Here is a 17,398-nt window from a genome sequence, read left to right on the forward strand (position 1 = left end):
CAGACTGAGCCCTCCCTTTCCCTCTGCCCCTCCTGCCCCCCATCGCCCCTTCTCCCACCCTCTGCTCTGCCTCCTTACCCTCCCCACAGCACTTGTGCCTATTTATATGTATTATTTATTACTCTATTTATTTTGTTAATGAAATGTCTCTATGATTCTATAGATAGAAATCATAATCATATATCAAAATATAGATATCTATGATTCAGAAGCAGCTTGGTACAGTGGAAAGAGCCCGGGCTTGGGAGTCAGAGTTCATGGGTTCGAATCCCGGCTTCGCCGCTTGCCAGCTGTGTGACTTTGGGCAAGTCACTTAACTTCTCTGTGCCTCAGTTACCTCATCTGTAAAATGGGGATTAAAAGTGTGAGCCCACGTGGGACAACCTGATCACCTTGTATCCCCCAGCGCTTAGAACAGTGCTTTGCTCATAGTAAGCACTTAACAAATGCCACCATTTTATTTTTATTTATCTTGATGATATTGACGCCAGACTACTTGTTGTTGTGTTCTGTTTCTATCTCCCCTGTTTAGCCTGTGAGCCCATTGTTAGGCAGGGATTCTCTCTATCTGTTGCCCATTTGTCCATTCCAAGCGCTTACTCCAGTGGTCAGCACCGAGTAGTGTGGCTCAGTGGAAAGAGCCGGGGCTTAGAAGCCAGAGGTCATGGGTTCTAATTTTGACTCTGCCACCTTTTTTTTTGCATTTTTTACGTGCAAAGCACTGTTTTAAGCGCTGGGGGAGATACAAGGTCATCAGGTTGTCCCCCGTGGGACTCCCAGTCTTCATCCCCATTTGACAGCTGAGGGAACTGAGGCCCAGAGAAGTGAAGTGACTGGCCCAAAGTCACCCAGCTGACAAATGGCAGAGCTGGGATTTGAACCCACGACCTCTGAGTCCCCACCCCATGCTCTTTCCACTGTCTGCTGTGTGACTTTGGGCCAGTCACTTCCCTTCTCTGGGCCTCAGTTCCCTCATCTGTCAAATGTTCTTCCCCTCGACTCTATTTATTGCCATTGTTCTCATTTGCCCGTCTCCCCCGATTAGACCGTGCGCCCGTCAAACGGCAGGGACCGTCTCTATCTGTTGCCGACTTGTTCATTCCAAGCGCTTAGTCCAGTGCTCTGCACATAGTAAGCGCTCAATAAATACGATTGAATGAATGAATGAAGGTCAAATGGGGATGAAGACTGGGAGCCCCACGGGGAACCCCCTCATCACCTTCTATCCTCCCCAGCGCTTAGAACAGTGTTGGGCACATAGCGAGCGCTTAGCAAATGCCAACATTATTAGTAGTAGTAGTGGCCAGCGCTCAGTAAGTATGATTGAATGAATGAATGACCGAGTGAATGAATGATTGTTTCTCCGGCCCCCTCAGCGCCCCTCCGTCGCCATAGCAACCGCGGGCGGAAGCGGAAGTTCCCGGCTCGCGCCTCCTCCCCGGCGGGTTCTCCGCCCCCAGCGCGCGCGGCGGGGGGGGGAGGGGGGGGGCGGGGCCTAGCCGGTCGCCGTGGCAACCGACGCCGGAAGCGGAAGTGCGGCCCGTCGTCGTCCTTCTCCTCAGTCGTCAGGATGGCGGCGGCGGCGACGACGGCCTGCACGGTGAGGGCGCCGCGCCCGCGGGGATTCCCTCCTGTCACTTAGGACCAGAACGCCATCGTGGGGCACTGACCTCCCCCTTTATTAATAATAATAATGTTGGTATTGGTTAAGCGCTTACTATGTGCAGAGCACTGTTCTAAGCGCTGGGGGAGAGACAGGGTCATCAGGTGGGCCCACGTGAGGCTCCCAGTCTTCATCCCCATTTGACAGATGAGGTCACTGAGGCCCAGTGAAGTGACTTGCCCACAGTCCCCCAGCTGACAAGTGGCAGAGTTGGGATAATAATAATAATGTTGGTATTGGTTAAGCCCTTACTATGTGCCGAGCACTGTTCTAAGCGCTGGAGGAGACACAGGGGAATCAGGTTGTCCCACGTGGGGCTCACAGTCTTAATCCCCATTTTACAGATGAGGGAACTGAGGCACCGAGAAGTGAAGTGACTTGCCCAAAGTCACACAGCTGACAAGTGGCCGAGCCGGGATTCGAACCCATGACCTCTGACTCCAAAGCCCGGGCTCTTTCCAGTGAGCCACGCTGCTTCCCTTCCCTGCTTGGGATTCGAACTCATGAACTCCCCCGGCTCTTAGAACAGTGCTCTGCACAGAGTAAGCGCTTAACAGATACTTTGCATCCGCCCCAGCGCTTAGAACAGTGCTTGGCACACTTAGAGAAGCAGCGTGGCTCAGTGGAAAGAGCATGGGCTTGGGAGTCGGAGGTCATGAGTTAGAATCCCAGCTCTGCCACTTGGCAGCTGGGGGACTGTGGGCAAGTCACTTCACTTCTCTGGGCCTCAGTTCCCTCATCTGTAAAATGGGGATGAAGACTGGGAGCCCCACGTGGGACAACCTGATTCCCCTGTGTCTACCCCAGCGCTTAGAACAGTGCTCTGCACATAGTAAGCGCTTAACAAATACCGACATTAAATGCCAACATTATTATTATTATTATTATCACGAACTCTGACTCCCAAGCCCGGCCTCTTGCCACTGAACCACGCTTTATTGCTGGATGGACCTCTCCCAACCGCTTAGCACAGTGCTCTGCACGCAGTAAGTGCTTAATAATAATAATGACGCTCTTTGTTAAGCGCTTACTATGTGCCAAGCCCTGTTCTACGCTCTGGGGGGATACAAGATCATCAGGTTGTCCCTCGTGGGGTTCCCCGTCCCAATCCACTTTTAACTGAGGAGGCCCAGGGAAGTGACTTGCCCAAAGCCGCCCAGCTGACAGGTGGTCGGGATTCGAACCCACCACCTCTGACTCTCCAGCTCGGGCATTTTCCACTGAGCCACTCTGCTTAATAAATAATAATAATAATAATGTTGGTATTTGTTAAGCGCTTACTAGGTGCAGAGCACCGTTCTAAGCGCTGGGGGAGATACAGGGTCATCAGGTTGGCCCCCGTGAGGCTCACAGTTAATCCCCATTTTCCAGATGAGGTCACTGAGGCCCAGAGAAGTGAAGTGACTTGCCCGCAGTCACACAGCTGACAAGTGGCAGAGCTGGGAGTCAAACCCATGACCTCTCACTCCCGAGCCCAGCCTCTTTCCACTGAGCCACGCTGCTTCCTTAATACCAAAATACGATTGAATGAATGAATACAGGTGGGGGATGCAAGGATCTGTCCTCGCCCTCCTTCCCACTTCAGTCGTATTTGGTGAGCGCTTACTGTGTGCACATCACTGTACTGAGCGCTTGGAAAGTCCAGGTCAGCAAATAGAGAGAGATGGTCTAGAAGGGGGGGAGACAGACATCAAAACAAATAAACAGGCATCCATATACATAAACAGAATTATAGATAGATACACATCCAAACAAGTAGACGGGCACCAGCATAAATAGAATTATAGATAGATACACATCACAAGAAATAAACGGGCACTAGTATAAACAATCATAGAGAGATACACATCAAAACAAGTAAACGGGCACCAGTATAAATAGAATTATAGATAGATGCACATCAAAACGAATAACGGGCACCAGTATAAATAGAATTATAGATACACATCAAATCAAGTAAACGGGCACTAGTATCAATAGAATTATAGATCGATACACATCAACAGAAGTGAACGGGCACCAGGATAAATTGAATTATAGATAGATACACATCCAAACAAACGGGCACCAGTATCAATAGAATTATAGATAGATACACATCAAAAGAAGTAAACAGGCACTAGTCTAAATAGAATTATAGATAGATACACATCAAAACAAGTAAACGGGCATTAGTATAAATCAGATTATAGATACACATCAAAAGAAGTAAACAGGCACCAGTATAAATCGTATTAAAGATCTGTACGTGTCTACACAAGTGCTGGGGGGCGGGGACAAGGGAGGGAAGAGCAAAAGGGGAGCTGAGGTAAAGGGGGTTTAGCCTGGGAAGGCTTCATGGAGGAGGTGCGCCTTCAGTAGGGGTTCGAAGGGGGGAAGAGTCATTGTGGGATTTGAGGAGGAAGGGCATTTGTGCCAAGGTGGAGCGGGGCACCGGCCACTCCGAGGGCAAAATGCCTTCACTCTCCACTTGTCTGCTCTGTGACCTCGGGCAAGTCACTTAACTTCTCTGTGCCTCAGTGACCTCATCTGTAAAATGGGGATGAAGACTGGGAGCCTCACGTGGGGCAACCCGATTACCTTGTATCTATCTACCCCAGAGCTTAGAACAGTGCTCGGCAGGCACACAGTAAGCGCTTAACAAATACCAATTATTACCTGTGATGTAAGTTCTGTGGCCAGAGGGGGTGGGGCGGAAAGAGAGTTGCCCCTCACCTCCGGCCCCACCCAATAAGGTGTGGAGGGTGGGTTGAAAGGGACGCTGATTGAGCAGGACGGGAGTTGGGACCACCCAGGCCACAGGACATAAATACCTGTCGCCTCTGCCGCTCTGGTCTCTGCCCAGAGGACCAACGCACGGAGACAGGGCCGCGGGACGGGTGAGTGTGTCGCACATGGTGGGAGCTAGCTGCCTCCCCGTAAGTGGGTAACGCACAAGTGGCTTTAATGCAGAAGTGGGTAATAACCAAACCACCAATAATATTATATTATTATAAGTGGGCTTAAGAAGCAGCGTGGCTCAGCGGAAAGAGCCCGGGCTGGGGAGTCAGAGGTCATGGGTTCGAATCCCAGCTCTGCCACTTGTCAGCTGTGGGACTGTGGGCAAGTCACTTCACTTCTCTGGGCCTCAGTGACCTCTGTGAAATGGAGATTAAGACTGTGAGCCTCATATGGGACAACCTGATTATCCTGTATACCCCAGCGCTTAGAACAGTGCTCTGCACATAGTAAGCGCTTAACAAATACCAACATTATTAAGTGGATAATGCATAAGTCCCCCCTGTTCCTCCGCCTCCCCCATCCCTCACCCCCAACGACCTGGCCACCTACTTCATCACGAAAATTAACACCATCAGGTCTGAGCTCCCCAAAGTCACCCCTCCCCCTTCTCCATCCCCGTCCTCCCAACCCTCCCCCCTACTTTCCCCTCCTTCCCTGCAGTATCCTCAGAGGAGACCTCCTCCCTCCTCGCAAGTGCCACCCCCTCCACCTGTGCCTCGGACCCCATTCCTGCTCACCTTATCAAAACCATTGCCCCTGCCCTTCTCCCCTCCTTAACTGCTGTCTTTAACCGCTCACTCTCCAGTGGCTTCTTCCCCTCTGCCTTCAAACATGCCCATGTCTCCCCATCCTAAAAAAAACCCCTCTCGACCCCACTTCCCCTTCCAGTTATCACCCTATCTCCTTCCTGCCCTGCCTTTCCAAAATCCTAGAACGAGTCGCCTACACTCGCTGCCTTGAATTCCTCAACTCCAACCCTCCCCTAGCCCCCCCTCCGATCTGGCTTCCGTCCCCTCCACTCCACCGACACTGCCCTAAGGTCACCCGTGACCTCTTTCTCGCCAAATCCAATGGCTCCTACTCTATCCTAATCCTCCTTGACCTCTCAGCTGCCTTTGACACTGTCGACCACCCCCTTCTCCTCCACACTTGGCTGCAGGGACTCCTTCCTCTCCTCGTTCTCCTCTTGTCTTTCTGGCCATTCATCCTCTTTTCGCGGGCTCCTCCTTCCCCTCCCATCCTCTAACTGTAGGGGTTCCTCAAAGGTCAGTTTTTGGGCCTCTTCTGTTCTCCATTTATACTCACTCCCTCAGTGAACTCATTCACTCCCAGGGCTTCAATTATCATCTCTATGCAGGTGACACCCAAATCTACATCTCCTCCCCTGTTTTCTCCCCCTCCCTCCAGGCTCCTATCTCCTCTTGCCTCCAGGACATCTCCACCTGGATGTGTGCCCGCCACCTAAAACTCAACATGTCTAAAACTGAGCTCCTTATCTTCCCTCTCAAACCCTTTCCCCTCCCTGACTTCCCCATCTCACAGGCTTGCAACCTTGGTGTCGGTCCTTGACTACTGAATGAATGAAAAGTGGGTCTAACGCCCAAGTGGATTCCTCCCGAGTGGGCGCGCACATGGTGGGAGCTGAGTAAATCATAAGTGAGATCCACCTGGGTGGGCCCGGCTGCTCTGCCATGCGCGTAACGTACGAGTCTATTCCTCCCGCTAGGGAAGGTCGATTTGTTGCATCTGAATAACCAAGTAATTCAGTTGGCCCCACGGAATAAATTATATAGAAAACTCAGGCTTTTCCATCCCCGGCCTCTCTCCCCTCTCTCGCCGCGCCGATTCCGAATGAACCCGTCCCCGGCGACGGGTGACATAAATGGCGACGAGGAGGGGACGAGAGAGGGCCTCTTGGAGGAGGGGAGCCTTCAGTAGGGCTTTGAAGGGGGGAAGAGTGATGGTTTGGCGGATTTGAGGAGGAAGGGCCGTCCAGGCCAGAGGCAGGATGTGGGCCAGGGGTCGACGGCGGGTCAGGCGAGATGGAGGTCCAGGGAGAAGGTTAGTACCAGAGGAGCGGAGTGTGCTCCTCTCCTTTCTCTCCTAACCATCAATCAGTGGCATTTATTGAATGGTTACCGGGTGCAGAGCGCTGGAGTAAACGCTTGGGAGAGCACAGCACAGCAGAATCATCAGATACATTCCCTGCCCACAATGAGCTTACAATTTAGAGGTGTAGAGGAGCACGGGGTCGAGCCGGGGGTGACTCACTCTGCAAGAATCTGACCTCTCTCCTCTCTCTTCTTCCTCCCCACTTCCTCTCATTCCCTTTCCCCTCAGTCAGTCAAAATGGCAGTTATTGAGCGCCTACCGTGTGCGGAGCACTGTAGTGGACTCTTGGGAGAGTACACTAACAACAGAGTTGGTGAACACCGACTGCCCACCACTGTAGAGACAGACAGATGTTAAAATACGCTACGGACGTGGACAGATGTGGCGCGGGGCTGAGGGTGGGGTGAATGGCAAGTGCTTGAAGGGGGCAGATCCGGCAACGGAAGGGGAAATGAGGAGGCCGATGCAGTTGTCAAGGAGGGGTGGGGAAGCGCTTGGATCAGCCTCCCCTACTTTCTGCTTTCCTCTTCTCTCCTCTCTCCCCCCTCCTCATTTTTGGAGGACAGGCCCTCCCCGCCTCCCGAGGCCCACCTGACTCCCCCTGCCCTGTTTCCCCCCAGCTGGAGTTTGCCGTGCAGATGAGCTGTGAGAGCTGCGTGGACGCCGTCCAGAAGTCGTTACAGGATGTAGCAGGTATGGCGAACCCCTCAACTTCCCCAGCTCGTGGGCCCCCCGCCCCCACCCCCGATCCAAGGATCGTCCTGGAGGGAGCGTTGTGGGCACCGTGCCCCACCTCGGCTCTCCCCGAGACGGCGCTTCCCGGAAGATGGGAGGCTGGTTTATTGGGACCGCGAAGGAACGGCTCGGTGCAGCGGATAGAACACGGGCCTGCGAGTCGGGTCGTGAGTTCCAATTCCGGTCTGTCACGTGTCTGCCTGTGACCTTGGGCAAGTCATTTCACTTCTGGGCCTCAGTTACCTCCTCTGTAAAATGGGGATTGAGACTGCGAGCCCCGTGTGGGACAGGGACTGGGTCCAACCCCGATTTGCTCGTCTCCACCCTGGCACTTAGTACAGTGCCTGGCACATAGTAAGCATTTGACAAAAACCATAATAGTCCTTATCGTTATTAACACGTGCAATATTTACAAAAGATCAGAATGGATAAAGACCGATGCCCCAGAAAGCCTTCTTCAGGACATCTGTAAACTCTGCCCTGACGTGATACAACTCTGCACAAATACGGGATGTTTGGTGTGATTATCTTTATCCTGAGATGACTCTGGTACAGGACACACTATAGGTAAAAAAATTATTATAGTCTACCCCCAGCACAGTAATAGCATGCCTCCCTTCTAGGACTTTACCTGATAAAAGAGGAGATCACAGGAAGGCAAGAAGCCTTTTTTTCTCTTCTTCAACTGTCCTAAATGTCAGTGCTAAATGAGAGCGTGGGTGTTAAGAGTTCCGTTCTTCCCTCTGGAAGAAAGCGACAGCTTCCTCTCTCATTCATCTACGGTAGTGGCAGGAAAGGTATTTTCTTTCATTAAGCTCCCAGAAACCGAACAAAGTGCTAGGGAAAATATAATAGAAGCCAGAGATTTGTTCCCTGCGCACAAGGACCTTTCATTTCACCGAGGGGAGATGGACATTCAAATACTGACAGATCAAGGACTCTGAGTAAATAAAATGACTATAGAGTTGGTCTCACACACAGACATCCAGTCATATTTATTGAGCTTTTACCGTGCTGCAGAGCGCTGTATCATCGGTGGGATTTATGGTACATAAGTACCATTGATTTATCGAGCGCTTATTTTGTGCAGAACACTATACTAAGCTCGTGGGAGAGGGCAATACAGCAGAGTTGGCAGATGTGTTCCCAAGGCACTATGAATTGTGTAATCTTCCAGGAAAGTCTCCTGAGATGATCTGGTCTGGGGTGAGATTGTTTCCTTGGTGCTTTGAGTTTGTCAGAAGTGGGGGGGTGGGGAGAAGGGAAAGAAAAAGATATGGATGTGTGGACTGTGGCGCGGTGGATCGAGCCCGGGCTTGGGAGTCAAGGTCATGGCTTCTAATCCCGGCTCCGCCACTTTTCTGCTGTGTGGCCTTGGGCAAGTCGCGTCACTTCTCTGGGCCTCAGTGACCTCCTCTGTAAAATGGGGATTGAGACCGAGCCCCACGTGGGGCCGGGACTGTGTCCAACCCGATTTGCTTGCATCCACCCCAATCTTAGTACAGTGCCTGGCACATAGTAAGTGCTTAACAAATACCATATTATTATCAGGGTTGATCAACTTCTTTCCTGGCAGGTGGTAGATCTGAGTGAAGGGAGCATTTTACCATTCTCCTCATCTGATAGGACTGTGATATGAGGGGCTACCTGTCTCCTGTATTCACCGAGTGCTCATTCGGGAGAAATTAGTTGCCCTTTATCCCCCTCCGTCCTCTTACCTGCCTCCTCGCGTCATCACGACGATGGTCCTGGCCCGGAGGGTAGCGTATCTGTGCAAAGAGTCTTTCGGTCAAGAAGGATCTGTCTCTATTTGATAAGTTTGGGGGGACGGGGCGGGGGGAGAGGCTGGCTAGGCCCCTATTTCTTGTTACTGGCCCAAAGAATGTAAACAGTGTCTAAACAGATACTACGTGCTAAGCACTGGGGTAGAAACAGGATAATCCAATCAGACAGTCTTGCTTGCGCCTTGTCTAAGGGGGAGGGAGAACAGGTATTCATTCAATAGTATTTATTGAGCGCTTACTATGTGCAGGGCACTGTACTAAGCGCTTGGGATGAACAGGTCGGCAACAGATAGAGACAGTCCCTGCCGTTTGACGGGCTTACGGTCTAATCGGGGGAGACGGACAGACGAGAACAATGGCACTAAACAGCGTCGAGGGGAAGAACATCTCGTAAAAACAATGGCAACTAAATAAAATCAAGGCGATGTACAATTCATTAACAAAATAAATAGGGTAACGGAAATATATACAGTTGAGCGGACGAGTACAGTGCTGTGGGGAGGGGAAGGGAGAGGTGGAGGAGCAGAGGGAAAGGGGGAAAAGAGGGTTTAGCTGCGGAGAGGTGAAGGGGGGGTTGCCAGAGGGAGTAGAGGGAGAAGGGAGCTCAGTCTGGGAAGGCCTCTTGGAGAAGGTGAGTTTTAAGTAGGGTTTCGAAGAGGGGAAGAGAATCAGTTTGGCGGAGGTGAGGAGGGAGGGCGTTCCGAGACCACGGGAGGACGTGGCCCGGGGGTCGACGGCGGGACGGGTGAGACTGGGGGACGGCGAGGAGGCGGGCGGCGGAGGAGCGGAGCGTGCGGGGTGGGTGGTAGAAAGAGAGAAGGGAGGAGAGGTAGGAAGGGGCAAGGTGACGGAGAACCTCGAAGCCTAGAGTGAGGAGCTTTTGTTTGGAGCGGAGGTTGATAGGCAACCACTGGAGTTGTTTAAGGAGGGGAGTGACACGCCCAGATCGTCTCTGCGGGAAGATGAGCCGGGCAGCGGAGTGAAGAATAGACCGGAGCCGGGCGAGAGAGGAGGAAGGGAGGTCGGAGAGAAGGCCGACACGGTAGTCTAGCCGGGATATAATGAGAGCCCGTAGCAGTAGGGTAGCCGTTTGGGTGGAGAGGAAAGGGCGGATCTTGGCGATATTGTAGAGGTGAAACCGGCAGGTCTTGGTAACGGATAGGATATATGGGGTGATTGAGAGACGAGTCAAGGATGACACCGAGATTGCGGGCCCGAGAGACGGGAAGGACGGTCGTGCCATCCACAGTGATAGAGAAGTCTGGGAGAGGACCGGGTTTGGGAGGGAAGATGAGGAGCTCAGTCTCGCTCAGGTTGAGTTTTAGGTGGCGGGCTCGACATCCAGGTGGAGACATCCCGGAGGCAGGAGGAGATGCGAGCCTGAAGGGAGGGGGAGAGGACGGGGGCGGAGATGGAGATCTGCGTGTCATCTGCGTAGAGATGGTAGTCAAAGCCATAAGAGCTTTGGTGGTGGGGTATTCTCACCCCATTTTAGGGACAAGGGAACGGAGACCCCGAGAGGCGAAGCGCCTTGCCCAAGGTCACACAGCAGGCACGGGGCAGAGTCAGGATTAGAACCCAGGTCCTTCGGCACCCAGGCCGGGGGGAGGGGGTCTATCCGTTAAACCGCACCGCTTCTCATCACCCCTGCTTGTCGGTCAGGGGCGAGTTTCATCCCCTGACTGACTCCCCTCTGCCTCGTTCCAGGTGTCCAGGGAGTGGAGGTGGATCTGATGGCCCAGAGCGTCCTGGTGAAGACCACCCTGCCCAGCACCCAGGTGCAGGCCCTGTTGGAGAGCACGGGCCGCCAGGCCATCCTCAAGGGCATGGGGAACAGTCTGCTGCGTGAGAAGCGGGGGGCTTGGGTTCGGGGTGCTGGTGGGGCGGGGGGAGGACACCCCAGGATCTCAGGCAGGGAGGGCTGCCTTCATAGGGGACAGCCGGCCTGGTTAGGAAAGGGTGAAGAGGTAAGATCCATCGATCGATCAGTTAACCAGTGGTATGTTTTGAGTGCTCACACTCTGCAGAGCACTGGACTAAGCTCTTGGGAGAGGACAGTATAACAAAATGAGCAGACACGTCCCCTGCCCACAAGAAGCTGATCGTCTAGAGGGGGAGACGGACCTTAAATGAATGACGGACGTGGACATAGGTGCTGTGGGGGTGAGGTATGGGTCGAAAGAGGGAACAAATCCAATCAATCGAATTTATTGAGCGCTCACTGTGTGCAGAGCACCGCATTAAGCGCTTGGGAGAGGATAGTGCAGCGGAATTAGCAGGCCTGTTCCCTGCCCACGGGGAGCTGACAGTCTAGAGGGAGAGACAGACGTCAATAGAATTAAATCAATGCCACAGAGGTGAGGGAGGGAGCAAATCCAATCACTCAGTCACTCATGATTATTGGGCACTTACTGTGTGTCGAATTTGGGTTTAGGAGTCAGAGGTCGTGGGTTCTAATCCCGGTTCCTCCGCCTGTCTGCTGTGTGACTTTGGGGAAATCACTTCTCTGGGCCTCAGCGACCTCATCTGTAAAACTTTTTCTTGTCTGTCCCCCGATTAGACCGTAAGCCCGTCAGAGGGCAGGGACTGTCTCTATCTGTTACCGATTTGTACATTCCAAGCGCTTAGTCCAGTGCTCTGCACATAGTAAGCGCTCAATAAATACTATTGAATGAATGAATAAAACGGAGATTGAGACGGTGAGCCCCACATGGGACAACCCGATTACCTTGTATTGAACCCTTCGCTTAGAACATACTTGGCACATAGCGCTTAACACATGCCATAATTATTAGTAGTATTAGAAGACTGGACTAAGCACTTGAGAAAACACAATGCAGCGGTGGGTGCATTCCCCGCCCACGGGAAACTTCCAGAAGTGACGGATGAGGAGTGCCGTGCGGGTGAGGGAGGGGACGAAAAGAGGGAGCAGATCCAATCAATGAGTGCTATTTATTGAGCACCGACTAGGCGCAGAGCACTGGATTAAGTGCTTGGGCCGTCCTGGGACGTTAGAGGCGGGTAGAACTCCCCGTTTAGGCCACGGGGGAGACTTCCAGAGGGACCGGGGGGAGCCCTAACCCGGCCGGCCGGCGGCGGGGGCTCCGGGAAGGGCTCCCCCGGCCAGGTAGGCGAGAGTGCGAGCCACGGCGGGGGCGTCTCCCCACTGCAGGGAACCTGGGGGCGGCCGTGGCCATGATGGGGGGCACCGGGCCGGTGCAGGGCGTGGTGCGCTTCCTGCAGGTGTCCCCCGACTGCTGCCTCATCGAGGGGACCATCGACGGGCTGGAGCCTGGGCCTCACGGCCTCCACGTGCACCAGTACGGAGATGTCACCCAAAACTGTGCCAGGTGGGTGGCGGTCGTCATCCTGATAACAGCGGTCCTCTCGAAGCGCTCGCTCTGGGCCAGGCACCGTGCCGAGCGCCGGGGTGGCTACAGGCCGATCGGGTTGGACGCAGTGTCCGTCCCACCTGGGGCTCGAGGTCTCAGTCCCCATTTTGCCGACGAGGGAACCGAGGCCCAGGGAAGTGAAGTGCCTTGCCCCAGGTCGCCCAGCGGGCAAGTGGGGGAACCGGGATTAGAACCCCCGACCTCGTGCCTCCCGGGCCCAGGCTGCATCCACTCCGCCGTGCTGCTTCTCAGAGCTGTGTAGCTTCCCTTGAAAAGGCCCCGCCCTCACCCCCTGCCTTTGCCTTTCAGCTGTGGGGAGCACTTCAACCCCACTGGAGCTTCGCACGGGGGACCCCGGGACCCGCAGAGGGTAAGTTCGGGGCCCCGCAGAGAGGCGGGCCGGCGGGTGGGCAGGTGGGACGGGGATCCCCTTGCCACCCCCATTGTGATCCGAACAGTCGGCCCTGGCTCGCTCAGTGGCGGCGACGGGCTGCCTGTGCCCTCTCCCCTGCTCTACTTCCACTCTCTTTCCCTCATCTCCCCCTTCTCCCTCCCCACTCACTTCCTTCCCCCCTCCCCTCCTTCCCCCTCTTCCCCTTCCTCTCCCCCCCTCCTTCCTGTCCTCCTTTCCTCTTCCCCTCCTCCTTCCCCCTCCATTCCTCTTCCCTTCCTCCCGTCCCCCTCCTCCTTCCTTTCTTTTCTACCTGCCCTCTTCATTTCCCTTCCTCCTGTCCTCCCTCTTCTTTTTCTTGGCCCCTCCCTTCTTCCTATCCCCCATTTTCATCCCCCCTTCTCTTTCCTCTCCCTCTTCCCCTCCTTTGCGCCCCCCCCCCCCCATCCCACTGCTTCTCTCCTTCGGTAAATAAAAGTGAAGTTAAGCGCTGAGGAACAACCATCGATCGATTTGTTCTGTGACAAACCTGTGTGAGTGTTTGTGGCCGCCACGGGTAGGGAGCGGTCCTGGTGAGTCTGGCCCTGCCTAGTCTCCCCTCCCCAGCCTAGGGCTCCGGGAGCCGTCCTCCCGGCTCTCCGCGATCTGGGCCCGCCCGGCTCCGGAGCGGGATCCAGGGGAGAATAATAATAATAATGTTATTTATTAAGCGCTTACTATGTGCAGAGCACTGTTCTAAGTGCTGGAGAAGCGGGACCTGGGGCGGAGGCCTGCAGCCTCTACCTGCGAAGCCAGTTTCAGCCTGGCGCTGAGCTCAGGGAAGGAAGAGTACGTGAGAGAAGCCATTTCTGGCAATGCCAGGACAGCGAGTAGTTGGGTCTGGATGAAGAGGCTGAGATGATGCATGGCCTAGTGGATTGAGCCCAGGCCTGGGAGTCAGGAGGGCTTGGGTTCCAATCCCGGCTCTTCCATTTGTCTGCTGTGTGACCTTGGGCAAGTTGCTTCAGGTCTCTGGGCCTCACTTACCTCATCTGGAAAATGGGGATTAAGACCGTGAGCCCCATGGGAGACGTGGACTGCCGCTGTATTTCTTAATCGCGTACAGTGTTGCCGAGCACTGGGGTGGCTAGAAGGTAATCGAGTGGGACATAGTCCCTGTCTCCCATGGGGCTCACAGTCTAAGCAGAAGGGAGAACGGGTCTCCATTGCCGTTTTACAGACGAGGAAACCCCAAAAAGTCGAGCGACTCCCCCAAGGTCACACAGCCAGTAAGTAGCAGAGGTGGAATTAGAACCCAGGTCCTCTGACTCCCAGGTCCGGGCTCGTTCCACTGGACCACGCTGCTTCCGAATAATCCGGAGAGGGTGGGGGCTCCATTGAAAGCTAGTAGAACCGCATAATTAATGACTAACAAATAGCACAGTTGTCATAATCCACTTGGAATATTTCCAGTTCAAACCAGCTGATTTTTTAAACCAGCCCTACACTCTCCCTGACTACCCATTGCTCCTCCTCACACTAATAACGAAGGTATTTGTTAAGCGCTTACTGTGTGCCGAGCACTCTTTTAAGGGCTGGGGTAGATACAGGGCAATCCGGTTGTCCCACGTGGGGCTTACAGTTTTAACCCCCATTTTACAGATGAGATAACTGAGGTGAAGTCACACAACAGACGAGTGGTGGAGCCGGGATTAGAACCCACGTCCTCTGACCCCCAAGCCCGAGCTCTTTCCGCTAAAGCCACGCTGCTTCTCTGGCAAGTTCTGAGTAAACCAGAGCTTCCTTTTATACACATTCATTCATATTTCTTGAGCGCCTACTGTGTGCAGAGCACTGTTCTAAGCCCTTGGAATGGAAAATTCGGGAACAGATAGAGACCGTCCCTGCCCAACAACGGGCTCACAGCCTAGGAGAGGGGAGAGAGGCAGCGAAACGAAACAAGTAGACAGCATCTAAATTTCATTGAAGTACAATACAGGATAAAGACATCAGGGTGGGCAGCAACACCCCTCGGTTGGAGTTTCCTACCTTGTTCTCGAGGTAATTAGACCTAATTAAACCTACTCAACCCCACCAAAGGAGTGGCTTCATTTTATTTTCAGCTACTCCTACAAAACAAAAGTGAAGATACAAAAGTGAAGATGTGCCGTGAACTAGATTGCCTTGGTAACCGGAGGCAGGCCTGCAGCAGAGAAGGGAAAGGGGGCTAATAATAATAATCATGATAATAATGAGACAGGCAGGCATTAATAGAGAAGCAGCGTGGCTCAGTGGAAAGAGCCCCGGCTTGAGAGTCAGAGGTCAGGGGTTCGAATCCCGGCTCTGCCACCTGTCAGACGGGTGACTTTGAACAAGTCACTTCACTTCTCAGTGACCTCGTGACCTCATCTGGAAAATGGGGATGAAGACGGTGAGCCTCACGTGGGCCAACCTGATGCCCCTGTATCTCCCCCAGCGCTTAGAACAGTGCTCGGCACCTAGTAAGCGCTTAACAACTACCAATATTATCGTTAAATAAAACGACAGCTAGAGATGAAGTGCCTTGCCGCAGGCCCCCACGGCAGGCCCGTGGCCGAGCCGGGATTAGAACCCAAGTGCTCTGCGGCCCGGGCCCGGGCGCCTTCGGGTGGGGAAGACCGGCTCGGGGGTCTGGCCCGCCGTAACGGCCTTCTCTGCCCTGCCTCAGCACCTCGGGGACCTGGGCAACGTCTACGCCGACGCCCAGGGGAGAGCCGTCTTCAGGATGGAGGATGAGCAGCTCAAGGTGAGCGCGTCCGGCCTGCGGGGTGGTGGTCGTCGGGGGGAGCCGGGGACGGGGGTCCGGGGCCCCGAGCGGAGCCTCAGCGCCGTGAATGTCCCCCGCCTCCAAGCCTTATCGAAGGCCCGTCTCCTCCAAGAGGCCTTCCCCGACGGAGCCCCCTTTCCCTCTTCTCCCGCTCCCTTTATTCATCGCAGGCCCACGGCACTTACGTCCAGACTTACCTTTAGACTGTAAGCTCGTCGTGGGCAGGGAACGGGTCTGTTTAGCGTTCTGTCTTGCCCGCCCAAGAGTTTCGAATGGTGCCCTGCACGCAGTAAGCGCTCAATAAATAGGACTGAATGAACGAATGACGTGTCCCGCCTTAGCTGTGGGACGTGATCGGCCGCAGCCTGGTCGTGGACGCCGGTGAAGACGACCTGGGCCGCGGAGGACACCCCCTCTCCAAGATCTCGGGGAACTCGGGGGAGAGGTGAGTCCCGGCCCCTTCCCCGCCTCTGGAGACACCCTCGCCCGGCCCCCTTCCTCAGGGAGGCAGCGTGGCTGAGTGGCTAGAGCCCGGGCCTGCGAGTCAGGAGGTCATGGGTTCTAATGCCGGCCCCGCCACCCGTTTGCCGTGTGGTCGCAAGCGTGGTCCCTTCACTTCTGTGCCTGTTACCTCAACTGTAAAATGGGGATGAAGACTCTTGGGTCCGCCGGGAGAAGGGACTGAGCCCAACCCGGTTTGCTTGTATCCACCCCAGCGCTTAGTACAGTGCCCGCCACGATTCTTCTCGGACTTTTCCCGCCTCTCCCCGCACAGGTTGGCCTGCGGCATCATCGCTCGCTCTGCCGGCCTCTTCCAGAACCCCAAGCAGATCTGCACCTGCGACGGGCTCACCATGTGGGAAGAACGGCACCGACCTGCCGCCGGGGAGGGGCGGAAGAAGCCCGCCCAGCCCCCCGCCCAGCCCCCCGCCCAGCCCCCCGCCCATCTCTGACCGGCTCCTCTTCACTAAAGGGTCTCCCAGCCCCCTGCCCACCTCCAACCTGCCGTTAATCTTGGATAAAGGGTCTCCCGGCCCCCTTCCCGGCCCCCTTCCCGACGCCCGATGCCCTTCCGACCTGCACTTCATCTTCAATAAAGGGTCTCCCGGCCCCTTAGGACCGGCCCGCCTAGGAGGAGACTAGCCGAGAGCCGCCTGACTGTTGTATCGTTCGTTAATTGAAGCCAAGCGGGAGCAGACTGCCGCTAGCTTTCCGGAGGGGGCGGGAAAGATGGCGGCGGGATGGCGGTAGCCTTGCTGTAGAGCATTCCCAGATGCCTCATCTCAGTTTTCTCTGCAAATTAATTAAAGATTTATTTTCCTACTGAACTCTGTTTTATCTCCATCCCTCCCCCCCCCAACCTACCAAAAAAGGGGTCATCCTCACCTGGCTTGCCATCCATCCGTCCATGGGATTTATTGAGAGCTGACTCTGCGCACAGGATTGTAGAGAAGCAGCGTGGCTCAGTGGAAAGAGCCCGGGCTTGGGAGTCAGAAGTCGTGAGTTCAAATCCCGGCTCTGCCACTTGTCAGCTGTGTGACTGCGGGCAAGTCACTTCACTTTTCTATGCCTCAGTGGCCTCATCTGTAAAATGGGGATTAAGACCGAGCCTCACGTGGGACGACCCGATGGCCCTGTATCTCCCCCAGCGCTTAGAACAGTGCTCTGCACCTAGTAAGCGCTTAACAAATACCAACGTTATTATTATTACTAAAGGCTCAGAAGAAGATAGTACAGGAGAGTTGGTAGTCTGAT

The 17,398-nt window shown here is 54.5% G+C and overlaps 1 protein-coding gene across 1 annotated transcript; it reads left to right on the forward strand.

The window, feature by feature from the left end:
- The first annotated feature begins 1,508 nt into the window (after nucleotides 1-1,508).
- CCS (copper chaperone for superoxide dismutase) lies at nucleotides 1,509-16,971 on the forward strand. Its single transcript, XM_029059079.2, has 8 exons — nucleotides 1,509-1,600; nucleotides 7,177-7,249; nucleotides 10,783-10,920; nucleotides 12,248-12,425; nucleotides 12,777-12,837; nucleotides 15,545-15,622; nucleotides 15,985-16,088; nucleotides 16,419-16,971. Exons 1-8 carry the CDS (start codon nucleotides 1,571-1,573, stop codon nucleotides 16,594-16,596), a joined length of 840 nt encoding a protein of 279 aa, XP_028914912.1. The 5' UTR covers nucleotides 1,509-1,570; the 3' UTR covers nucleotides 16,597-16,971.
- The last annotated feature ends 427 nt before the right edge of the window (nucleotides 16,972-17,398 follow it).

This window comes from Ornithorhynchus anatinus, chromosome 3 (assembly GCF_004115215.2).
Source record: "Ornithorhynchus anatinus isolate Pmale09 chromosome 3, mOrnAna1.pri.v4, whole genome shotgun sequence".
Taxonomy (NCBI): Eukaryota; Metazoa; Chordata; class Mammalia; order Monotremata; family Ornithorhynchidae; genus Ornithorhynchus; species Ornithorhynchus anatinus.